Source organism: Emydura macquarii, unplaced genomic scaffold, assembly GCF_026122565.2.
Source record: "Emydura macquarii macquarii isolate MOO-44397 ecotype Brisbane River unplaced genomic scaffold, CSIRO-AGI_Emac_v2 contig_1477, whole genome shotgun sequence".
Classification (NCBI taxonomy): domain Eukaryota; kingdom Metazoa; phylum Chordata; order Testudines; family Chelidae; genus Emydura; species Emydura macquarii.
The window spans coordinates 16,771,073-16,798,563 of NW_027131614.1; the positions used below are offsets into that span (position 1 = coordinate 16,771,073).

The following is a 27,491-nucleotide window of genomic DNA, read 5'->3' on the forward strand; positions in this document are numbered from 1 at the left end:
TGTAATGTCTTAAAAGGTTTACTAGGTACATGAAGCATGAACTAGCATCAGTGTCACCCCTTTATTTCTGAATTTATATATAAATATGAAAACTAATTAGAAACTGTTTTTTGTTTCCTCATTTGCAATCAGACTGACATTAATATTCTGCACCTTAACAAATTTAAATACTTAAACACAGGGTTTTATTTTGCACTGTTATAACCATTTCATTATGAGAAAAAATAAAAGAAACCACCACACTGAGTAAAGTACCAAAGCATTTCCAGTTTTGGCTTTTAACAAGATTTTCAATCTGGCAGATTTATTGTCACACCCCTTTCACAACAGACAAGATGCTTACCATATATTTAGGATTACAAGTTGCCACTGAAAGAAAACTTTACACAGTCACTGTACAACTAGGTTGAAAAACTGTCCTGCATGAAAAATATAACGGGAAATCAAGTGGTAAACAAGAAAATAAAAGATCAAAGTCTCCATAATGTGCCATTTTTAACAGGTATCAATTCCTCCTGTATTTTTCATTCATTATACTGTGTTTTTACCTACAGTATTCATTAAGGCAAACAGCTAATCCATTTCTGAAGAGGTGCTGTGGAAATTGTGGACAAACAGCAAACATTTGGCATTAAAATAGTTAACACATATGTAGCCTCCAGTAATATACATTAAGCATTTTTCTTGGACTTGAGGATAATGGCAGAAGAGGATGAACATGCTAACAATGTCAAAAAGGTTTAAAATTCAGCATCCAAGCAATTTCTAATAATGCTTCTGTAGTTTTCAAGCTCTAAATAGTATAGAATTTATGCAAATGCATTGAAGAATTCTAGCTTGGCAAATACATCCAAGCAGGTTATTAAACTATATATACAGAAATTAAATGATAAATACAGAATTAAAAGAGTCCTCCTGTTTTTCTTTATAGCCTTGAAAATTGACAAAATTGGACAGCTCTACAATATTAAACATTAGGTAACCACAGTAGCTGGGAAACCTAACTACACAAACTGATTAAAATACTTAGATGACTTTGTAGTGTTTAATACAATTCAGTTCGTAGTCAAGGGCACAAGACAACATTTAACAAAAATAATCACATCAATTGAACTAGAAATCAAATGTAAATAGATATGAATACAATCTCCAAAATCTGTCTTTAAGTGAACATTAACCATTTATTCAAAGTTATACAAGAATTTGAAGGATAAAGTCTTCTTCTGCCACATGAAACCAACTTACAATAGTTTCATGTCTCAGTCGAGCTGCAGTGGGGAGAGGGTGAAAGAACAAGTTAGTGGGCCCCATATGGGCAGCTAGAAAGTAAAAATAGGCTCAACAGCAGCCTCCACCAGCTTGTTGTCCTCCCTGATTGCCGGCAAGTGTTGCATTAGTAGCAGCATGCTGAGGGCCAATTTTAATGCCATTTGCCTGAAATAAAGAAGTTGAACACACAGCAATTATTAATTTAAACATTTAATATGCTGGAAAATACTAAAATCAATCCATTAATTTTTGTTTTAAGCACATGTCTAAAAGAAGTTCTCTTTTTTACTTTCATATGCAATAAGCCACAGCAAAAACTCCTATTTAAAACTGTGTCTGGTTGCAAAGAATGAAATAAAATTAAGGGAAAGATGCTTTCTTTCCTTCTTGTTTCAGTTTTTCTCCATTTCTATAAAACAGAACCCTGCCTTTTATCAAACTGTTAACAAACACACAGGAAGAATAGTATTAAATACTACTCCATATAAGTAGCAAACTTTAAAAAATACATATACACATTTCTAATACACCCTTAAAAGAGATTCAAAACCTCTACTGGTTTAATACAATGTAAAACTTTTCCTCTCTAGACAGCATTTATTTCCATGTTGAATCAGCTGTAGAGGCTAAGGGCATACGAGTGTTCTGTGTCATCAATAATTTCTATGATCCCCAAAGACATGGCAACTTGCCAAAAACCCACACACAGCGTAGCTCTTTCATTCATCAAACTCACACTTATATCTTAACCCTCACTCCCTCAAGTGGATTTTACCTAAAAATACAGCACTTTGAGAAAAGTAATACAGTAGCTTCAGAAATTAAGCTCTTAAGGAAACTTTGTGTCACAGTAAATCTCAGATTTATAGTGCTTGGCAGTTGTTCTGCAACAGTAGTAGCCTTGGGGTTTCTGGCACTAGCTCAGTATTGACAGCAGCTGATGTGGTTTCTTTTCGCTCTTTGACTCCTCTTTAATAAAAAGCATGCCCTATGGCTCATTGGTTTTGCCCTCTCTGGGCTGGTAGCAACTTCTTGAGGAATCAAGGAGCCAGACTTGGCATTAAACCAAATAAATAGCACGGACTGTTGGCTCTTGACAGCATATTGCAATCAAAGCTCCATAAGGCACAGTAAAGCAACCAGCTACTATATGAAACTCGACAGATACAATGAGCATGCCTCTTCAGAGGCCCTGATTACTGTCCAATTTATAAAGCATCAGTCTCTAACTGAATGGCATCTCTTTTAAACCAACTCAAGAGTCTCTGTCATATTAACCCTGAAGAATTTTGAAAAACTTTGTACAAGCTGGATGAAAAGAAAAGGATATTAGCATAATGAAATTAATGAAAATTTACAAATACATTTTTTTAATAAGTTGGGATAGTAGTTTTAAGAACCTATGCTTAAGACTGAAGTCCTGTTTAGCCAGAGGTCACATAGTTCAAAGCAGCTGGAGTGGTAGTGAAGCTTCTCTCTAATGCCTTACTAATATCTATTACCATAACCAGAAGTAACTTTTTACTTTTTAAACCTGGGTTGTCCAACCCGCAACCCATGGGCCAGAGTCGGGCCCACCAAAGCTGCTATTTGACCTGCCAGGGAAAAGGAGCAGCTCCTCTCTTCCACCCAAGTCGGCAGAGTGCAGCAGCACCCCCTCCAGCCTTGAGCCAGTGGGGTGCATCAGCCTCCCCCCCAACTGGCTGGGCGCAGCAGCAGACCCTCCCCTTCAGCTCCTGCCGGCCAGGTGCAGCAGCAACTCCCCCACCCCTGAGCTGGCCACAGCAGCCTTTCCCCTCCAGCCCTGAGCACCCCCAGCCCAAGACAACAGGGTGCAACAGCAGCTGCCCTTCCCCAGGCCAGCAGGATGCAGCAGCAGCTCCCCCTCAGCCAGCTGGGCAGAGGACTAGCCCCTCCCCTCCAGCCCCTTCAAGTTCACTGGCCCCGAGTGAAAAAAAAAATTGCAATGTGGCCCTCACACGAAAAGATTGGATTACCCATGTTTTAAACTTACACATACTGAGACATAATAAGCAAAGAGGAAGTGGGACAACTTAATGAAACTCTGTTAATTCCTTTGCCCCATCCTCCCCAAAAACTGTGCAGGACTTTCATGCCTATTAAAAGCAGTCAGATTTAATATCAATAGAAAATGAATTCACAGAACAGATACAGAATGGTGGGTGGCAGTGCACAATCCCCAACATGGTTCCAACCAACTGGCCTTAGCGCTGATCAAGGGACCTCTCTCTAAGAGTGAAAGAAAAGGCTATGTGGCCAAGGATGAAGAGGACATCTTAGACTGCCAACAAAGGTGCCAATTAGTGCTGATTGTGTTGTTGCTTTTTGATGTGGATATTAGTCCACAGAGAACTTGACTGATCCCACCAACTTTCTTCAAAAGGTTAATGAAGAGCTATATTAGATGATAACTTTGATTACTAACAGGATGGATTACTTGATTACCTGTTCTGTTCATTCTCTCTGAAGCACCTGGCACTGGCCACTGCTGGAAGACAGGATACTGGGCTAGATGGACCACTGGTCTGACCCAGTATGGCTGTTCTGATGTTCTAAGCTGAATTGAACTTGAACCACTGACCAGAGATGAAAGGTTCTCTATCTCCCTAAGCTACCCAAAACCCTCTCACATTTTGAATGTAAGGTTATATGATGTACTAGAGAACTTAAGGACATACATCACAGAGATCAATTCTGGGACAGTACATATTGATCCAAAGCAGAAATTTTCAATCGTTCAAAAACAAATTTTTTTTGACTAAATTTCTTCACTACAGAACAAGAACATACCATGATAATCTTTATTTTGCCTACATAAATGCCTGACAGTGGGCAGTATTTTACTGCTTACAGAATCCGGCCACCTAACCCTGGACTATTTAGCTATATTTCATTTAATTCTCAAAGCTAATTCTTCCCCCCTCCGTCTGGGAATATATGTATTTACTGGGCAAATTATAGAAAGGTTAGAAAGGTGTCATTTGTTTTGTAAAAATTTACAGAATCATAATTTTAATGGTGTCACCCTCTCTGGAGGGGTAGTGTGGACTTACTTCCTCTTCCCCCATGTTTGGTTGAAACTTTGATAAGATGTCATCAGAAAGGAGTCAAGTTGGGTATCATTCAAAAGCCCTTTCTCCCATAAACACAATGGTACCAAACATGACAAACCTAGAACTATTTTGTAGATATACATTTGAGAAAAATGTTTAAAAATCAATGATTTTTTAAATTATACTTTAACATAGGCATGTCAAACATGCAGCCCTCTCAAAGTTAAATTCTGGCCCCCAACCAACAGTGTTGTGTGATCAGTTAATACTCAGAACACAATATCTGATTAATTTTTTTAATGTTAGAGATTTCTATAAATGGAAGAAGAACTTCAAGCTGATATGCCATCACTGGTAAAAAAAAGAAGCAGTTCAGTGGTACTGATTATCAGCCTGGTTTACTGGGCCAAAAGAACTGTAATGAGAGAATGGTTAAGACATCAGCATCCAGCCAGAAATTACTGGAATCCATCTGCAAACGGTATGCACATAATTACATAATAATTAATTACAATCCCAAAGTAATTTACTACAAAATCCTTGTTTTTGCTTTGGTCTTGATCAATTTTAAGCATCTATGTGGAAATGAAGAGTACCAACTAGTAGCTGAATCTTTGGAGAATACCACTGCAGAGGACCTAGTTAAAAACAATGCTCGGTGGCACCTCATATGTTATAAGAAGTGCACCCATAAACTAAATCTGGCAACGTTGGAGAGGATGCACGTTGAGAATCAGGAAAAAGTTGAAGATGCTGGGACAAGTGCCAGCTGTGGGTGAGACTAGGTCCCAAAACATGCATTTTGAGTAGAACACCAGCTGCTTCTGCAATAAGCTGAAAGCTGAAAGGCACCCATTAAACACAGTTTCAACAGGTGAGAAACTGTATGAAATAGTCACTCTTAGCAAGAATATTGAAGGGAAAGTAAAGTGGGTACATTGACTCAAAAGACACCCACACATGATATTGTGTATCACATCAAGACCTATGCCAGGAATGTATGTAATGTGTTGCGTCCAAAGGTCAAAACAACAGAAACCAATACTGATTTTACTAGTGCAAATTGTGTGACTCAGCTGGAGTTCATAAATTGCCTCAAAGCGGCTCTAATGGATGGGAAAGTGATGGTGATGGCCAATGGAGAGGCTAAGTACAGAGAAATATGTGCTTTGAACAGGACTGAAGAGGAACAAAAATGCTCAGCAGCAAGGCTCTTAAGAAACTTATTGAAGATGAACTGTGGGATATGGACTTAGTTTTTAGCAATCGTATCTGCAGAAATGAATCACAGCACATATCCTTAAAAGCTGCAAAAGACATGGTGCTATTGAAAGCATAAGAAAGCACTGATGTTAACAGCAATACGAAGACTGTTTGCAGCTGCTAAATTTATATGGAGAACATTCTATGCCAGAGTATGTGGGCGTTTCAGGGATCCATAGTGGATGCCAAACCTAAAAAAAATAATACTGTGTGACCTGTTCTACTTCTGTAAGTGGTGCATCAGTAGTTGCAATGACTTCAGCACCAACCAGTATAATAAACAAGCATAGCACAAAGCTGCCATTTTATCACAAAGCCTCATGTACATGTGTGTTTGAGTGAGTGAAAGGCAGGTTTCCAACACATGTGACAACTTCACGATAAGTAGCTGTTGGTTTAACAATTCATTCCAAAACAGAGTCCTCCACCTTGAGACTGCAATAAAAATGATACTCTTTGCCACATGGAACTGAATGAAGAGTTGTACCTTCCCCCAGTCCTCATCAAAAATAGTTTTATATTTTGTGCTGCTGTGAACTTGGAATTCCTTGAAGATTCCATGGATGGCAAAGGTACCCTTCATGCTACTGGTATGGTCTGCTTTTAGGAGTGCATTAATCAGGACCAGTCCCCTGCTCAAGTGCTGTCTGGATGAGCGAAGAACATTCCTTGAAGGAACTTACTGACTTCATAACTCACTCACTTTCCTACCAAGGTACAGTTTTCAATGAAGCAGCAGTTAAATCAACTATAGTAGAATGTTCTGCATTCACTAACTTGGACCTCACTCAGTTTGTGCAAAAGTCAGATGCATTTAAGAGGTGAAAAATCACTGAGTATGGCTTCAGCTGAAGAGAGAGAATATATACCCTCAAATGAACTGGGCATCCAGGACATAGCATACCACAGCATTTCAGGAAAAGGTACATTCCAACATGGTCAATCTTTAATGTGACACTACAGGTGGTGCCAGAGCAAATGACCCATATATGCATCCTGCCAATCATACTTGTTACACTGATTGCTCAGTTCAGAAAACATTCTTTATGCAGCAGGAACACATGAACAAATACATCTGCAGAACTGAATCAGATGTGTCATGACACTAGTCATGGGCCTTTACAGCCCTGTTAAACAACTAATAATGTCCTATGATGACCTTCGTGGATGGTGGAGTCTATGTCCTGGCGAACTGTACATATTCTTCACAGTGATATGGGCAAACAGATGCTTTGTTGGTGGCACTGGTATTCTTGAGATCGTGGGGGATTTTGTACAGTGACCATATTATGAACCAAATTCCTGCAGGAAAAAAGATGTGATGTGCTACAGAAGCACACATCTAAATGCTCATTGCCCTTCAATAATGCTACCCAGATATCTTTCTTTGAAAAATATACTGATGTGTTTGAAGTCATTTCCCAAAGGGTACAGAACTTGCAAGTCAAGTTCCACACATCCAGAGTACACTCTGCTCACAATGATCTACTGAGTCCAGTGGAGAGCTGCAATATCACAGAACAGATCAAGCAATACGATGAGATTGAATTGGTGACAAAAAACATCTTTCGGAATGCTGTGATAATACATGAAGATGACTGAGTCTTTTGCTGTTCTATTCAATCTGTCAGGATGGTTATTTAAAATTTGTACTTTGCAGCACTCAAAGATTTTGTGAAATACTTTTTTGCTTTAACTTTAGCCAACTATTCTGTGATGATGTCCTGGTACTTTGCTGAAATAAGAGATGTAGAAAAAGTCTGACCCTGACGTATGGGAGGAATTTTGAAAAGGAAATTGGGTTTTTAAAAGGTTGCCATGTTCCTTTCTGTGCACTTGGTTCAGACGAAGCCCTGGAACACAAAAACAGAGCAATGAAAATCATTGGGAGGCAAGGGATTGGTGAGCATAACAGAGCATCCAAATGCTCTTTCCCAGTTTTTCCTAACAACTCCAGAACACCATCGAATTTCAAACGAAAGATTAAGCATGGCTGGGATGACTTCCACAGATGTATTCAAGTAATATGTAGACTCAGTCACTGTTAATGCCAAGAAGGCATTAAAGCTACAGGATGAGCTTACTCACACTGGCAAACCCACTCATGTACAAAGGACCAGAGCTCATAGATATCACGATGAAAGCAGCCTTCAGTGATGAGATAGCTAAACATGTCAGTTGAATGGATACTTTGGATCATGACTTGTATGAGGCCTTCAAACCTCAAAGAATTATCCAAGGATCTGTCAATCTATGGGCTCCAATCAAGGAGAACTGTGCTTGAATGCAAAGAAGAAAGTCAGAGAGAAGGTGGCAGGAATTATTTCAGAATTAACTATAGACAGGTCATTGTTCGCTCATCTCCAGGTCATATCCAGATTGTAGTATGATGCTGATCTATGAGAGACTTTGAGAAAGTAAGAGTTTTCTGTGGTAGCATGATCGATGTTCGAATGTGACAGAACAATTCATTTGTGCCAGGTGAGAAGCAAATGAATGAACATCTTTGTATGGTCTTCCTAAGCCAGCACATACTGATAACGTGACTGTCACTTTATGCCAGCAGAGACCTTTCAGCACAACAATCTGATGGTATGGCTGAGGTACAAACTACAGATAAACCAGAAACTGTTAATGCACGCCGAGATTTGGCTAAACACTTCATTATGAGCCTACAGAGTAAATACTGGATCTATAACAAAGACCACCTCATGTTTAACACATTTGCAGAAGAATCAACTGAAAATATTACTAGAAAGAAGAGACTTCAAGGTATTGTACTGCCCAGTACAAAATCTGTGACTCCACAAACATCTCCAATGTCATAGTGAAGAAGCTACTGTCTCATATGACTCATATGAAGGATGAGTTAACTGCACACCTTACAGGAAAAATGCTTGAGCATGTGAACAATTATTCAATTAATTTTGTCATCACATGGCTCAATGAAGCTGCTACCTTGTACTGTTCAGTGGAGCTTCTTCATAGTTGCCATAAGGAGGCTGATACTAAAATTATCTTGCATGCCATCATTGCCACAGAGAGATGCTACTAAGCTCTGGATTTTTGCACAAGACAGATGTTTTAGTGCTCTCTAGGAGACTCCACCCAAGATTTCTTCAAGATTCTGGTTTTGTGCTTGCTGCTGGGGAACAAAATCACTGTATATCCCTCAGAGATGTGTTCTGATCACTTGAGCCATTAAAACCTGCCACACTACCAGGTATCCATGCTCTTTCAGGATGTGACATTACTGGAAAATTGGCTGGGAAGAGCAAATTATCCTACTGAAAGGCATTTGATTCTGCCTTCAAAGACTCTCTCCTCATTCTGAAGGTGCACTGAATGGCCAAGGCAGTCCCCCCTTTAGTCATAAATGGACTGGAGATGTTCATGTACTGAATTTACCATTTGACCATCAACATTATGACACTTGCAGAGCTATGTTGGTGGATGTTTTCCAGGAAGTAGACAATGAGAAAAATTGCCACTGGCAATAGGTGCATTATACCTGCTCTGAAGAGGGCAAATTATCAAGCAATGGAATGGCTGATGGATGATCGAGTGCACTCAAAACTACCCTTCCCTATCACTTTTGAATGGGTCCTTGAGAATGAACTAGTCACACCAGTTCTGTGCGAAATACCATATGCTCCTGAATCAATTCTTCAGCTAATCAAATGCTCATGTGCAAAGACCAGATGCTCACCACCTTGCAAGCGTTTGGCCAACAGCCTGCCTTGTATGAAGATGTGTGAGTGCAGTGCAGACGATGATCAGTGTGACCTGTATCTTGCAGTGATATCCTAGGTGGAAACAACACTGATGATGACTTTGATAAATAAATGTTTTCAGTCCTACATGTCAAGGCTAACTTCTCTAGAATTGCCAAAGATCAACATCTTTTATGTAAGCAATACATCCCTGTGTTAACTTATAATTAAAGCAAGCATTGATTTTTAAACATTTTCTTGACTATATATCAACATAAATGTTCTAGGTTTCTCATGTGTGGTACCATTGTGTTCATGGGAGAAACAGCTTTCAAACGATAACCAACTTGACCCATTTCTGATGACACTGTACTATCAAAATTTTCACCAATCAGAGGACCTGGAGCTGGGAGGGTAGTGAGTCCACCATGACATGCTGCAGAAGGTAATACCACTGAAATTATGATTCTGTAAGATTTTTACAAATCAAATGACAACGCTCACTTATCTTTCTATAAGTAACTTGCCCACAGACTGAGATTTTACTACATTGTGCTTCCATACTACCTCTTCCACACTGGACACTTCATGTAGTACATCTGGCACATTAACACAGTCTCCCCATTTACAAAGTGGAAGATTATCTTTGAAAGCTGATGACACCATATGGGGAAGTGGATAAAAGTGGATTTTCTTCTCTCTTTGGGGGATTTATATGATTTTGTGATGCTTCATGAATGGATAGGGTCACTTAATTTTCATCTGTTTTCATCACAATAGTAAGCGAATCTATGTAAAAATGGGACGTTCAAATGTTTTACTTCACTGTAATGACAGAATATTGTGATACACATGTTACAAAGAGTGATCCAAGGTCTTGTAAGTTTTGTGCTTAAAAAAAAAATCAAGTAACGCACTAGAGCATGCTATCCGAATACTATAAATGTTACCTCATTATTAATATCAAAGACTCCTTCTTGGATTTTCTCATAGATTTCCTTTGCTGTATTAATAAATGCCTGAAATGGAAACAATATAAAATTAGATCAAATTCATGAGACAAAACAAATGGGAACATAACAAGATACTCTTCAAAGCTCAATACACACATGAAAAAGCAAATTCTGCTCACACTAAAGTCAGTGGGAGTTTTACCACAGATCTCAGTAAGAACAGGTATGAAGATCATGTCCATTAACCTATCCAAAACAACATATAACACACACAGTCTACAAAAACAGTGTTGCTTTTATAGTAGTGTATATAGCCTAAAATCTGTTCAATAATTTACTAAGAAAAGTGGTTTTTAAAATATATATAAATTACTTTTAAATAATTTATTTCTGACCCTTATGGATAGATAATGTGGCAGATGGTTCTCTCACCCTTAATATCTTTGTAATATTCTACTCTAGATTAGAGTGCTTAGCAATGTTAAACCACAAGGTACTTATGATATGATGCAAGGATGCTCTCTGCCTGTTGAACAGAACCTTATACTATCATTTAATAATCACCAAATTTTAAGTTTTTTCTCTTAATTAATCTTGTCCTTGGAAGGCTATAGGCAGTCATGTGAATAGTAAAAAGCCAAAGACTTGGGCTTTTTATAGTGTCTTCAGAAAACTTATCTTTGAATTCAAAGTAATGACCTGCCTATACTACAGTTAAGGTCAGAACTAACACATTAGTTAAATATAAGGATGTTACGGGGAAAGATTAGCATCAGTATTGAGCTACAAAATGTAATCTTGCCCTATTTAGCTTTATAGGGCAAGTAATTCCTGAAAGACAATGTATAATTTAAGGTTTGATTGACAATAGTTAATATCTAAAATCAATATTACAAATCAAATTCTCTTCAGACTGAAACACCATCTCTGTACAATCATACAAAGAGATGCTATCTTCTGCACAAGCCCACCACAGCTGATGTGGATCTAATTCAAATATAAAAAAGTAAACAGGGTTCATGGAGAGGAACAAATCATACCTTTCCTCATTTCTACACTGGAAGCATTTGACTGCTGAACTTGCCACCAGAGCTTTGTTTCCTAATTAACAGGACTGATATGTTTTCACCTTTAAAGGCCTTACAGCTCCCCAGAGTAATCAATCTACTGCAGCTCAATTACTGCACCAAGCACACACCACAGCCAGTGTAGGAGACTTGAATGACTGCAGCAGGAGCGGAAAGATATGAATATGCATAAACTCTAAGTGGGTGATCGAATCATCACAGAGGGTCATGAGAATTTGCAGCAAAATAATGAGAAGAATTAATCATTGCAGATTCACAAGGCACTTAGGAAGTGAGTACGTTTTTCAAACGTGTGTTAGAGTTGAGGAGGAGAAGAAACTGGCTTTCAGCCAACTACGAATTGATTCACATTCCTCAGAAATTGAAGTTTTCAATATAAAGAAGAAACTTATCTTTGTTTCAGATAACGGACCAATTATCGCAATGGCCTTATACACTGTGCTAATTGAAAACTATGGTTAAAGCTTGAGAAATTCACACAGCTGGAAGCTCTTATGTGGATATTCACTTGTTCCCATTAAACTAGAACATTAAACAGAACCACGAAGTCCTGAAAATGTGTTATGATAACTTCATGTAAACAAGCACTTAACAATTGGCACATACAAGACGACTAGTCCTACAAGTCATTATCTGAGCATGCCTATCCCTTACAGTTAATTCTATTAAAATAAAAGGAGATCTATCAAAATTAAGTTCCAATGGCTTAGTTTATTTTAGACAAAGAAAAGCATAGACAAAGGAGCATAAAGTTATAAAATACAGTGATAAGTCTCTCTAAAGAAAATACAGGTATTTCATACTTAACATTCAGCAGATAACTGTTTTAGGAGTGCTTCTGTCACTCATATGAAAGTCAATCAAATGTAAAACATTTTTGTTCAGGGACACTCTGATCACAAACAAGGCCCCTAGTCAGCAAGATACTTAAGCATGTGCCTAACGATAAAAATGTGAGTAGTGCTTTTGACTTAAGTGTAACTACTCATGTGCTTCAAGTTAGGCACATACTGAACTACTTTGCTGAACTGAGGCCTACAACAGTGTATGATTAATAAAAATATTCTAATCAACTAGTTATCTATAGAAAAACTTAAGTAATAGATTAACTTCTTGGTACTAGTGGTTCTGCAGCACCAACTATTAGTGGTAATGCATTGTGCATTAGCAAGCTGCATTGGGAAATAACCACTTCTATGAAGTTAATATATAACTTTAATCCAGATTTCAAAAAAAGTTTGTTTTTGCACTTACTATAACAATATTTGGTAAGTTTACTTTTTAAAATTTTCTTCACTGGCACTGATTCAGAAAGAACTAGTCAGCTATGGAAGTGAAACACTTCACATCTACCACTAAAAATAAGTAAAATAAAGAAACCTTCAATTTTCAATTAGTTTCCCGGAGATTCATACTTAAGTCAACCCTTGGTTCAAACCATAGGTAGACTTAAAATACGAGTATTAAGAAAAGTAGCTGAAAATTGAGGTTGACTCACATTAAGAACTCTATACCAATTTCACTATTCTGTAGTGCCCTTATTAGCAAGGAAAAGTGGGTGAACTCAGCATACCTGACCTTCTAACAAAAATTATTTATATGTTGAATGTACTATTTGGAATATTCAGTATATATTTTATGTGAGCTCCAGACCATGTTTGACTAAAATATGCCACAACTATAAAAAAAATTACAACCAGAGATCTCCATGTGTAAATTTAAGACCTAGTTTTTCATCTTCATAAATTAAGCATAAAGTCATCAGTCAGATTGTTTGATGGGTGTTAGATCAGTCTGTATTGGAAAACTATCTAGGGGTGAAAATAAAAAAACCTGGTATTTCATGAATGTATGGAGCACATTGATCTTCTGATTCCCTTAAAGCAAAAATACACAAATGCCTACTGGATAAGCAGTGTGAGCTCAATACTCCCAACAATCCAACCCACCTTAATAATCATGTAGGATATCAAGTGCAGTAAGTATCTACACTCTTGTCTACCTCACAAGACAGGTAGCCTTTGCTCACCAGGCCCTACCACTAACAAGCAGGAAGAATGAACTCGTTCTCCCTATTACTACTGGGAGTCTAGAACAGGACTAAATGAATAGCTTGCCTGCAGCTGTCTTAATACTTTACCAGTCCACAAATAAAGAAGGATCCATTCATCAAGAAAACTTGAGGTTAAGCCCTGGCCTGGGACTCAGGAAATCTGGATTCTATTTCAGACTTTGCTGCAGGCTCAGAGAGACATTGAGAAAGTCACTTAAAACAGTAACTTGTTTTTTCCATTTGTAAAGTGGGGATAATATCACCTCTCTGTCACAGAAGTTGATTGCAAGGATAAATCCTGCACAGTGTTTGTGAGGGTCTCAGATGCTAAGATAAGAGCCACAGAAAAGCCTATAAATGAATGAATCACTGCTGATTTGGAGCTTCATGAACACAAGAGTAGTGGAAGAACTAAATAAAAATACAGCAATAAAAGAAATTTGCTTAAATCTGAAATACATCAACCTGTTTTCTGTTCATGTAACATGCTGCCATCTAGTGGCCACATTAAAGTTATTGTTAATTCAGATTTTCAACTGAGCGGGTCAACAATCTGAAATACCATAAAAATGTATAGGTAATATATTATAAGAATATGAGAATAAATAAATACATTTAAAAATAAGTTAGAATTTTAGTCAGCCAGAAATAAATCTCACATATGGTATTCATCTCCATTCAGCCAACTCCTGAAATTAATTTTCATTCTTATTTTCCACCATTAAATAATAAGATGCAACAGAGCATAGACTGCTCTGGAATTAATGTCTGACGAACCAAAGGGTGTGCTTGGAAGCAGAAGTGAAGCCAAATGTATCTTCATAATAGAAGTAGAGATAACTTGTCAGTGAACATACTTATACATTGTCATTACAAATCATAAGTATCCCCTATTCTCTAAAAAGTGAATTTAGTATATCTAGCTATGCAGTTTAAAACATCAAATGTTAGCATTGGGGGTGGGGGGGGGCAGGGAGGGGTTTTGCAAGGTATATTAACTAGAATCTTTGCTACCAAATTAGGATGTTTAATAGCTGTTTGTTACTCACTGATTAAAGTTTAAAAAACTAATCTTATCAAGCAATCTTAACTGGCAGAAGTGCAATGTAGTGTGCTTTTAAAAAAATAAGTTTACTTTGGGGAAAGGCTCAGGGGTTGTTCAGGGGTTGTCAATTTTTCTCCTTTTTAAATAGTGTGCATCATTTCTTAGTGGAGAGTTCCTAGGGCCACCTTTCATCCCATTTGTCATCAGATATTATCTTTGTAGAAGCTACATTAATTACTTACATGAAAAATTAATATTAGAAAAAAGTAAGATTTTTTTAGATTCTTTTAGTGCAATTTAAGAGCTGGAAACAAGGAGAAGCAGCATCATGTGTCCAGTCAGTTCTCCACAGACCAATTGAGCCAGGTGATTGGCACCGACGTCTGAGCACCTGGGTCAACCCAGCCTGAATATGAACATTCCCACAGCAAAGCCCTATCCATGTTTCTGTGTCCTCACTGTTTCTATACTCAGTTGTGTGTGTCTGTGGGCATTTACAATGGTTTTATGTATTTATAGTCTAGGATTCTTTCCAGTCAATTCTGTCAGTTGAGGGAGAACTTACCTGTACCTTCAGAGGAGGAGAAACTGTTGGAAGGGCACTAGAGGACTATCAGCACATGCCTGCATCTTCACTGCAAAGTGGGCATGTGCTAGCCAAAGTTAAAGCACAACTTAGGCTTTAAACCATACCCGCAGCCATGAAAGCAAGTATAGGTTCAAAGCACAAATGAGCAAATACCTGACAGTTATGGTGTGTGGATAGTAGGAAGGTTTGGGCAAACACATGAAGGAGCACAGGTTAAGACTACAGTGCAGACATACCATGATACTTGATCCTAGACAACTAATAAGACATTATTGATATAAAACCAACTCTGAAAAGCTACTGTTATATTTGACTGACCACAGCATGGAACTCAAGCCCATCCCTTTCCCTTAAACCACTTCTTAATATTAACTTCTTAACACTTCCAAAATAGAGACAATCCTTTACCTCAGGAGACTTCAATATCCATATTGACAAATCACTTTGCCTTTAAATTCTATCCCCACTGGACCCTGGGTTCCTCATAGTTTATCTCCAACTCCCTCACCTATTCTAGGAGGAATATATTCCATTTAACAATATCAAACTTTACTCTCATCTTACCCATCAGCAAGAACTCACTCATATTTAACTTGGGGGGAGGGAGGGAAGGAAGGGTACTAGTTTAGGATGAGTAGTCCCTTTATTGTCCCATAGAATAATGGAACATAGATCCCAACATTTCCATAATTTTCTAAATATGAATTTAGTACTTTTATCCATAAAATATGATCAGTATGGACAACTCTTGAATAAACTTCCCTATCAATGTACGTCCACTCTGTCTCAGTATATCTCACCAGGGTGACCGTTCAGTCCCCATGCCCTTCAGTCTGTGGTCTCTCTACCAGCACTGTCCACAAGTGTACTCTACCAATATGTGGAGATTGTAATTCTTGTGTTGACCTAACAGGAAATAAACCGACCACTAATTTGTTTCACAGTGGCCACTATGCAGCAGTAAAATAGCAGCATTTGGACATTAACAAACTGGGTTGTGTTCAGACTAACAACCTAGATTCTCTATGTGTTACTAGGCCAATGAACCATCCATTCCTCCCTCACGTTCCTGCTATTTGTCTGTCAATGAATCATCTGCAGACACTATCCCACCATTCAATATGTCAATAACTACTGTAAAACTCTACCCTTCTTGGGCTTTTGGCTAACTTTGTCCCCCTTCTTCCTCACCACCTGCTTTATCCTGAAAAATATTTGAGATCCAGGATTAGGGTAATGTGAAGAGACAATAACACGAGACAGAATGTGCTATCCACCATAACTTGGGAGAGCCCAGTGCACTAGCTAATGTTTGTCTTGGGAGCAGAGACCCAGTCTCTTGAGAGGTCAAGGTCCAACTAGTGTGAGAGACTCAGTCTGTTGAGGACTAATTTACCCCAACATTTCTCTCTACATTAGATGGTAGAAGGAATTTGTTACTTTGCCTTTTAAAAAGAGAGGATATTTAGCTCTTATAAAACACTTTTCACCTATAGCTCTCAAAGAGTTTCAAAGCAGGATCATCATCTCCATTTTACATATGGGGAAACCAAGGCACAGAGAGATGAAGCAACTTGCCCAAGGTGACACAGAATGTCAGTAGCAGGCAGGTGTTTGCCACAGAATTTTTGGGGGGGTCTGAATGGTTTTGGTAAGAGGTAGTGCCACTCTTGAAGGACTTCTGGTATTAGAATGTCCCCCATTGGGTCCATTGACTCATCACCTCCTCCGCCTGGAGCCCCATGTTCTGGGCCACCCTCCGCAGCAACTCCTGATGGACCTTGTTGTCTATGGGGGATAGGCCAGCTGATGTTCCTGCCACTGCCTTGTCTGGCAATGAAGACAAGTATGCCTTGGGCAGAGTCTGTTCCTCAGGTTTGTGAGACTCTCCCTGCTTGGGGATGTAATGTACAGTGCCTGGGTTAGTCCCGATGCCGATTTCCACTTCGCTCTCAGTTCCGACCAATAGCCCCCTGGCAGTGGGGGGAGTCATCCTTCCAAGGCGAGGCACTGGGGGTCTCTGGAGAAAGACCCTTGGGCCTGATGGTATGCCCACGGTGTCCAGAAGGGCCACTGCGCTGGCAGCTGCCACTGCGCTGGCCAGGGCCCCAGGAGGGGGACTTGTCCCAACTCCTGCCTGCGGCAGTGTCTCTTTGACCAGCGCCTGCCATAATAGGAGGCGTATGACTCAGCCTCTGAATCGAAAGATCCTGAGTCCAAGTGCGGGGACCACGGTGGTGCTGATTGGGCTGGTGCTGGAGAGTTGTGCCACGGAGATGCATCATGACTGGCTTGCCTTTAGATGGGACCATGCACCTCTGCAGTGCCAGAGGTCTTACCACCAAGGCTCTCTCTGACTTGGCAGGAGACTGCTGTGCTGTCATGGCTATCAGGTCTCTAACCATCTAAAAGGTGTCCAGGATGGATGGGAGATCCAACTCCTCCACCTGACTTTCCCTTACAGGGGAGTTCACAGGCACCGGACTCAACGCGCCCTTCTGTGGGCCCGGATTTGATGGTGCTGCTTCAGATAGGATGGGTACCATGAGTCCTTGTCCAGGATGCGCACAGCTAATGTATTTCACTGTCGACCTCACTGTGGGCGAAGGCTCTCTGTCAGTTTTCTTGGGCTTCTTGTGAGGCACCAGGAGAGTGGGAGCGGTGCCAGGACAACTCCAGTGCCAGTGAGGGGAGTCTCTGGGTTCCGAGGCTGTCTTTGTTGCCAACGGCTTCCTTATTGAGGAAGGTGTGCTCCGCATCAAGGTGCTGGGGGGTCTGACTGGCCTACTGGTTGGGGGTGAAGAGCTGTCTCCAGGAGGAGGTATTTCAGTCTGATCTTTAATTTCTTAATCCTGGATCAGAAATCTCTACAAATTCTACAGCAGTCTGTCTGGTGTGATTCACCTTGACACTTCAAAAAGGAGTTGTGAGGCGCTGCCCTTAGGCACACAGCTTAAACTCCTGGGATTGAGCCATGCCCCGACTCCTTGGGAGGGAGAGAAATAAGATCTAACTATTTACAGGTATCTGCATTGCAAGATGCTATAGGAATGCTTGCTGAAGCAAGAGAGAAAAGTAGCTCCAACGACCATCATGGGTAGTAAGAAAGAACTGAAGAGGCGGTGGGTCGACGGGGCCCTATATACGGCACCATAGTGGCATGACTCTAGAGGGTGCCCAGACCAACCCGATGGATACTGCTAGGAGAAAAGCATTCCAACAACTGTGCACGGGGCATTCAAACACCTCCTTGAAATCGACATGAGCAAGCACTCGAAGAAGAACCCCTGATTCCCAGCCCAATGGACCATGTTGCTTCCCATTAAAATGAGACTATTACTGCTTACAGCCAACCCCAAAAACTCAATCTGGTGCTCCTTGTATCCATAATTTTTTATGTCACCTGTTGATTAAATGCATAATGCCATGCTAATTCAAGATTACGGCTGTATAGCGCACATTCAAGAAATATACAAGCTGAGGTTAAATTTTATCCCTTTGTACATGTGCATTATATAAATAGCTTTTAACATGTTCTCACACCCTGAAAGACCACAATATATATCTAAGCTAATGTGACCAAGAATTTAAAGGTTCAGTTGTAATGCATGTGAGGAGGGAAAAGTTAAGGTTTCACATTACATCTTAACACTTAACTGTATCACATTAATGTGGCATTAGTGTACATTTTTTTGAGAGAGAGGAAAACAGAAAACTCCCTGTTTCTATAACTAGACAAAGGACAATTAGTGTATTAATATAGTAGGCTAAGTGTGCATTTCCATTCCTGTGTAAGTACCTGCTATTATAAAATAGCATAAGCATCTCCCAATCCCTCTTGCCAACCTCCTAGGATACTGTTTGTACCCTCCTCCCTCAATTTTTTAAAATGCTTTTTGCATTTTAAATTGAGTTACCATCTGTATAAGTACGATGGAAGTTTAAAATGCAAAAAGCTTCCATAAACTGGGATACAGAAAAAGGGGTCTGGTGGGCTGGCAGGTGCTCAGGTTATTTTAATTATTTCTTAAATTGTATAATTCACATAAACATTGACTACATAAATGCATGGTTTGTGGGGTTTTTGGATACTTATAGCACTAACATCAAGGTTCCCAACCCGGGTATTGCAACCACTCTGTTCTTCCTATATTGCTAAATGGAAGGGATAGAAGGCAAGCAACCACCTATGTGGAAAAGACTGTGACCCACTTCTGTAGAAGCTATAATGGCTCTTGGCATGGTTATGGTTAATTAGGTAAATACAAATCTTGGTTCACTACTCCCTTTGACAATGATCGGATAGACATAAAAAAAGGAAAGGGAAGTGTAAACCTGTTTTGATGCCTTATTTGATGTGAGGTAATTAGGAAATATTAAACATTACTGTGACACTCAAAGTAGTTAAACATGGAAAATCTATTAGGTCATCATGTCCATCTCCTTGTCAATGGAGAATTGTTCCAAACAGTACATATTTTCTAGTTCAAATTTATTTTTCAAGCAATGATGTTGCCACCACTCCCTTTGGAAAATTAATCTAGAAGTCACCATTAAGATAAACAGTCCTGATACCTGGCCCACATTTCTTTTGCTTAATTTCATCTCATTAATACTAGTTGGACCATCTTCAAATAATTATAAACTACCATATCATCACGTTTTAGTTGTGAAGTCAACTGAAGACAATGGGAGATCTGAGTACAGAAGGCTTGCAGGAACTGTCCTCTAGTTCTTTATAATTCTTTCCTCATAAATTAATCCCTCCATGCCAGAAATAACCTCTTTTTGGACACCCTCCAATTTCTTGACATCTTTTTTGTCACTGACTGAGTACCCAGAATTGAATGCAGATAAGTGCAGCCTCAACGTTTTATGGAAAGGCATTACACACCTCACGTCTTCACAACGTGACACTTTTAGCCTATGCAACTCAAAACACCACTGCCTGCCCATCCTTCAATGTAAAATCAAATTTGACTTGTGTTCACCGTCTCAACTAGGCTTCTTTTAGCATCATGCTTTCCTAAGTATTTCCCTCATTTTTCCCATATCCATTAATCTTGTGTTGTTTTATAAGCCAAAGCTCATTATGTTATTTCCTGCTTATAGTTTTAACTTCTTTCGATCTCTTTATTTCCTGCTCATTTCATCTCTTAATTTAGTATCGCCTGCAAAAGGTAATTAAAAAGTGCTCTTTACTTCTTCTAGGAAATGCTGTAAAACCTTCCTATTTGATAAAGCTTTCCTATTATAACCCTCTTCATCCTCCTGATCCCCAATGAGAGACATCCTTGCCCACAAATAATTTAAATCTTAGAAGGGAATTGCCAGAGAGTCCACAAAGTTCTCTAGAGACTTTGCTATTGACAATCTATTTTATATGGCAGGTAATCAGACCCTATAGTGAGGGGCAACAGTGCAAAACATTAAGATACTCACCTTTTTTTTTTTTTTTTTTTTTTTAAAATAAAAGACGTTCTACAAGTGGAGGGGACCATAATCAAGCAGATCTGGTTGGGGTAAGGGACTGGAATGTCGGAAAGTTGTGCTCACTTCTTGGCATCTTTCCTTTTCTATTTTTGACCCACAAAAGGATGAGTGGCAGCTCGCTGAGTTTCTTGGTCCCCATGCAGATTTTTTCCTGGCCACATATGGGTTGATTGAGTCCTAGATCATTAATAAAGATTGGGTCCCACCCTGATGCCCCACTAAATTCCTTCTTTCAATTTGATACATTACAGCTCACAATTACAGTTTTCATTCTATATTCTTGCTCATATCCAAATCACAATGCAGGTATTTCAGGTACAATTTCTGAGACACTATTTACTAAATTCACTAGGAACCATTAATATCCTAATTCTATATTAAAAAAGTGTGACATGATGTCTATTTAATGAACACATGCTGTTTATTGTTCATGGTACCATTATCCCCTAGAGGCTTATTAATATTTCTTCCATTATATTAATAGAAACTGAAATTGGATTTTTCTGGATGGTTATTATCAGGCTCACGACCCCAAAATTCTTTTCAGGGATTATGTGGAGGTGGGAAAGAATCAGTGTCACGCAACTTCCCCCTCATTCTTTTAGTGCCTCCCCATTTTTCCTTGGCTTTTCAGAAACTCTTGCCACGGATTAGGTAAATACATTTAAAAAATGTCCTCATCACCTGGGATGCACATCCTATACACCTGTAAAACAGCATGACTGTTAATTGTTAACTTAATTATAAACCAGATTTAACACCCAACCTCCCACTTCCAGCCCAACTTTGCCACTGTGAAACCATATTCTTAAAACTAACATTCAAAATGCTACAGGACTCTCGTTATATTCACCTGAAATTTCACAGGCACTGAATTTGCGCCAGTGATAAAGTTTCAGTAAATTTAAAGTTTACCTTAGTGAATACTTGTGCCTGAGACCATAGGAAACATTGACCAGTCTGGGAAAATATAGGTAGAATCCTGTTTAGTGACTCCAGATGTGAGCTTCTTGACTCATATAAGGTATATGGATCTCTCTGTTCAGGTTTCCCAAACACTGCCTATGTACTAAGGGCTTTTACTTCTCATGGAAGTTCCATTCTTGAGTTTAGTAAACAGAAAGAGAATTCATACCTTATGCAGCTCTGGAAGTTTGCATTCAACTTCCACAGACAGAACTGTACTCCTTCTGATTGCACCACATGAAAGCCCTATGCCTCAACTGGGAGCAAGGAGGTTGCGGGTTCTATTTCCAGCTTCCCGCTAAGAGAAGTAATTTTACCTGGTCTTTCCTTTCAATATTAGATAGAGTTAACGGGCAACAAATCCACTTTCAAAAGTGAACACTATATGAAAGGTGCCAAAAATCAGACTAAACAGTCAGTAATACATACTAGAACATAAGAGTCAGACTTATGTTCATCTTGCCCAGTATCTTGTCTCCAACAATGGCCTGTACCAGAGCTTCAGGGAGAGTGTACTGATCAAGGCAAGTATAGAGTGATCCATCCCTGTCTTCCACTCCCAGCTTCTGGTAGTCAGAGGTTTAGGTCACCCCAAGCATGGTTGACCCTGATCATCTTAGCTACTAGCCACTAATGAATCGATCATCTTGAACCCAATTACATTTTTGGCCATCACTACATCTCATGGCACTGAGTTCCACAGATTAGCTGTGAGTTGTGTGAAAAAGAACTTCCTCTGGTTTGTATTAAACCTGCTGCCTATTAATTTCATCAGGTGACCTGTGGTTTTTGCTAACAAATATTTGAGTAAGAAGCCCATGGCGAACTAAGTTACACGACACTCAATATTTTGACTATTTTTGAAATTATATGAAATCTATGTACATCTTAGCTTTCTTAAACTGAGAAATATTAGTAAATTCTTGTAGAAAGGTAGTATAGCAGGGAAGTTAAACACTTCAATCTCAACAACTTATTCACTTTGATGTGTCCACTACAATTTACTATACATTGTCTCAGAATTTAAAAAAAAAAATGAAGAGTAGGGTTCAACTCATATTTCTAAGAGTGAGTAATGAGATTCAAAAACATTTAATATAAAGGAGTGGGAAAGTATGTTAAAGGATTGTAGCTTAGAACCAACTGTTTAATTAAAAGGTTATCAAAAACAACTGTAAGCAGTTACCTCCTCAACATTAGAAGCAGTTTTGGCAGATGTCTCCATAAAAATAAGTCCATGCTCTCGTGCAAATGCTTCACCTTCTTCTTTTTTCACCTCTCTTCTAGATTCTAAGTCACTAGGATGACCATACAAGAGACAGAGTTACTTATCTGGACAAGTAAAAAGACTCTAAAAGCAGTATTCTTTAGAGACATGCCTTCTGGTCACATGGCTTTCATGTGCTTCCCATCTAGGGAACTATTCATATCTATTACTTAGAATCTTTACCTCAAGTCAGATATGCAGCAGTGATACCATAAGGGATAGTCATACCACATCTGTTTGTAGTAATAAGTTATTTCTGACTGACACCTTAACCATAGTATGAACTTTAATGAACCAGCTTCCAGAAGCAAAATATAGGGGAGCATGAATGCACAGACACTAACTTTAGAGAACTATTGTTAGAGGCACGCATATCTCCTCTCAAATGTAGCATTATCAATTGATCACTGCATGTATTTATACAAATAAGAGACTTTTCGTGAAATAAAAAGGGACCAGCCAGTTTCATTTTCTGGTTCATATGTAGTAACACAACACTGCCATCTGGGGATTGCAAATGCTGCAAGAAAAAGCTTACATTCAAACAAAAAACTTGATATTACAAATTATAAAGATAAATATTTAAAAATGATTCTAGGTTGCATTAAACCTTGTTTTTTACAAAACATAATTTTGTTCTAGAAGTTGCATACCCATCAAGACTCCTTTACAACAGGCAGGTGAACTTGAGTGACCGATACATAAAACTACTCATTTTCTACTTCCTAAGAAGTCTAGGTTAGGAAATAGTGTACTTGGATTGGACAACTAAAAGAGCGAGATCAGGACTTGAGAGTTACATACGGTGATTGTAATAGCTATGACCATTTCATTCTTAAGAACTCAGATTTTGTTAGATGTGCACAGTGCTGTATCTATTTCCTGTCCATTCTGCTTACCTTTATCTTGAACAGGAGGGGTTACATTTTTAAAAAACTGTTCCTAAACTGTGCATGCAAAATATGTATTTGCTAACATAGTTCCAAGAAAATAGCTAAAATTACGTATTTTAAAAGATAAGATATTGTGGTCAGCCACAGATGCTATTAGTGCCATATTGGCTTTATCACGATAATTCTAATGAACAAAATGTATACCAGAGTGAGGTATTTATATAATATTTTATTTAAGTGTTTACTTTTTAATCATGCCCATTGCATTTCTATTTCGCATCACAAGACAGGTATCTGATATTTTGATTGTCTTGTGTGACTGTAACAGTTTTGACTGTATAATTTGAATAAGTATATATACTAAAACTGTAGCTGCATTTATAAAGATACTATGAGATATTGTATTATTAATATGATTGTTAAGGAAAAAAAAATTATTTCAGCATATTAAACACCTGACTCAAAGTTTGGGGCAGGTTAGCAAAGTGTTTGTTCTGGAAGTCCTGGAATACCTGTCCTGATAATGACTTTGAGGCTTGAGCTAATTTGCACATGCAGTATATCTGTCTGTCAATTGAGATCTGCAAGTTTCAAAAGTGATCTAGAATTTGTAGGATATTTTAAAATGCCCTTACAATTAATGTGTTAAAACACAAACGCAGGGCAAAGCTCTAAATTAAAGTAACCATTTCAAATATTCATGTAAATATCTGATAGAACAGATTGCTGACTTGGTATTTCTCTCTCTCTCTCTCACACGCACACATGTGCATGTGCATCATTATAAAAAGAATGATAAAAACCTAAGTACATTATAATGCATGTATGAAAATTCTCCTGTACTCTCTTCTTAACTCAATGAGTTGGCTTCTTTGTTTCCAACTTAATCTTCCTAAGGAGATGTCGGGTTACTCCCCAAAATTCTACTTTGAAAGACTAAAGTAAAGGAACATTTCCTAAAACTTGAGGAATGGGGAGGAGGAAGGGAGAAGAGAAGAAATGCTGTATATTAACTCTCAGCCACTATGATTTCCTTCCCATAATAACCTTGAAAAAAGACTGACCCAAAACAGCATTACACCAGTTTTAAACTAGCACAACAATTCCATTGATTTCAATGCAATTGCAACAGTTTAAAACTGGAGTAAGGCAGTGGTAAATCCAGTCTAAACCCACTATTTCTCAACGTTTTTTGATGTAAAGTCTTGTCTGTACCTTTTGGTACCCCAAGGTTGCAGTCCTCTCCCTACCCATCCATTCCAATGATTTAAAGTATTTGGTCTTGTTAAAATGGTACAGCTAAAATGGTTTGCAAGTAGTTGTTCTTTTTAGAGGATTAAGTGATAGGATTGTTTTATATTATTTTGTTACTGTACAGATGTAACAATGCTATTTACACTGTATAGTCTCATTCTGGCTATATTCTTTGCATACACTTTATCAAATATTTACAGTGGAACACCAATGTAAGCAATATCTTGGACTATGATGTTAGGGGTACTTACAGGAGTTTTCAAAACATTTTCTTAAAATTAATTATAATACAGTAATATAAAATAAAATTAAAAGTACTGTATAATGTTTGCTTGCTACAGAGATATAACAATTGAACTTTTTGGAATGTGCTGTTTATACCAGTAGGATGACAACTCGTCAACTTTTTTTTTTTTAAATCAAAGTTATGGTAGTATAAATACTTGCCTTTTCCTTCCCTCAATCTTAAGTAATTTTCCCTATTACCAGAATTCAAGAGATAAAACCACTGTTATAGTACATACATTTCAACTGGGTGTATTTTTTCCTTTAAAGCCTAGTGAAATTTAAAAAAACCCCAAAAACTAGAAAGGTTGTTTCTTGAAGATTCCTGCTTCTTGTGCTTTAGGATTATAGCTTTCTAAAGGTATTACAAAAATCTCACCACATTGTAAAGTAACAAAGTTAGGAGATTTCTGTACATTAACAGATTATGTATAAGCAATATGAATTCTAAGTGTGATATTAATGATAGTGGCATTTAAACTAATGGATCATCACACACTGAATTATGTGTTATAGTTTACATATTAGCAGAAATGTAAAAGAACACATTCAGAATTTGCAGTATTACTTAGCAGGAGAAAAACAGAAATAGGTAAGTTCCCTAGCTGCTTGGGAAAAAGTGCTCACCGCAGCCTTCATGCAGGAGGTCTTTATCTTGCTAGTTGGTGGAAAAGGGGTATTGCCTCTTTAAGGTCTCCCCCAACAATGGGTGGGAAGAAGGCAGAAAGTTTACAAGGATGGGCAGGAAACAGCTGGGGCCAGGTCAGAGGAGGGTTACTGCTCTTCCTGCTGACTAGATAAACATATATGGAGGTTATTCATACCCCAGGCAGCCCCAGAGAAGCCCTTTTTACCAGGATCGAGCAAGTAGCATCCACCCACAAACTATGCAAAAGGAACAGGTGTTTCCTCATGACCCACTGTGGAGATTATGCTATTCACCCTTTTCTTTGGGGGCTGGGAAGGAATTTTTTCCTCATTGCCAGATTGGTTGGGATAGGGAAAGAGAAAAAACTCCAACCTATCAGCAGGTCTGGGACCGGGGAGGTGGAGCAGGGGGATTAGGTTATAACATTGCAACATAGTACGTAAAATTTATGGCAGATATCTAGTGCAGGTCTTTGATATGGAAGGGATATGGTTATCAGATAAAATGGACTGGAAAAAAGGTTTTGAAGGAAAGCATCCCTTAAGGGAGTGGAGAAGGGGGTTTTAGGGATCCTAGGACTGGAATAGCAGGGAAATGATCTTGTATAGCCTCCATTTCATCTTATATGAGGTGAGGGCAGCAGGGTTCCAGCAATGGAACAAAGTTGGGGATTATGTGGAAATGATTAAGAAAATGATGATGTCCTGCACTGTACAATTTATTGACAGGTACTCCCAGATATTTTAAGTGAATGAAGCTGCAGCCTAATTAAACCATATCCATCATCTCCTATCTTTCTTCCAACACAGCTGGACAAAGATAAATTATATTATGCAAAACAATGTGGTATTTATATCCCAAGTACACACAATGTATATTTAATTTGCCACAAAGATATGCTGTTTCTCTCACTGCCATATTTTAGCTCACATGACCAGAAGAGTGTGTAACCACTCATTTAAGTAAAACAGGTTTAGTTTGTATATTTTATTCAGAAATGTTAACTTTTGCCAGTTTGACTACTCAATCCATTTCACTCACTACCAGAAAACTGTCATTTAGCCCACACAGTCCTTTTTCCAGATTATATGCAATGAAACTTTTATGCAGATTTCACAATTACTTAACTTCAGAGTATATTAAAAGTTAACTTTACAGGGAAATAAGATTTTATGGAAAAATATCAGATTAATGAGCCAGATTGTGAAATGAGCTGGTAGTTCAACAGAGTGGACAGGTATCCCACATTACAAAAATCACCATTGCAACTGACACCTTTCTAAAATCACTCTGGCATGGAGATAGGTTGAGGGGGACCAGAAAAAGGCAGCTGTAACACAGCTGATGGATCATTAAAATCTTCAACGTCTTCCTTCTCCTTTAGTATTTGAAATTGAAGTTCCAGATTTTTACCCAAAAGTCTCTTTCTAATATGTTGTTACAGTTCACTGAATCAAAATGGTAGAAAACTCAAGATGAGTTAGTTGATTTAATAATTGTTTTTTTAAAAAGACCTACCCTCCAGTTCAACTATTTCAGAATTAAGAGAGCATTTTTAGCACATTTGGATTGATTTGGCTAAAAATTAATAGGCTAGGTGTTCAAAACGCAAGTAAGTAGGATTAAAAAGCATACTA

General features: G+C 38.4%; 1 protein-coding gene across 1 annotated transcript in view; it reads right to left on the reverse strand.

The window, feature by feature from the left end:
- Nucleotides 1–247: 247 nt before the first annotated feature.
- The window catches only part of RAB2A (RAB2A, member RAS oncogene family), a 67,854-nt gene continuing 40,610 nt past the window's right edge, over nucleotides 248–27,491 (reverse strand). The window contains exons 6-8 of the mRNA XM_067553723.1: nucleotides 22,693–22,804; nucleotides 10,270–10,338; nucleotides 248–1,434 (exon numbers count right to left, since the gene is read on the reverse strand). Coding sequence (XP_067409824.1) covers nucleotides 1,339–1,434; nucleotides 10,270–10,338; nucleotides 22,693–22,804 — 277 coding nt within the window. The 3' untranslated portion in view covers nucleotides 248–1,338. The remainder of the gene's footprint in view (nucleotides 1,435–10,269; nucleotides 10,339–22,692; nucleotides 22,805–27,491) is intronic.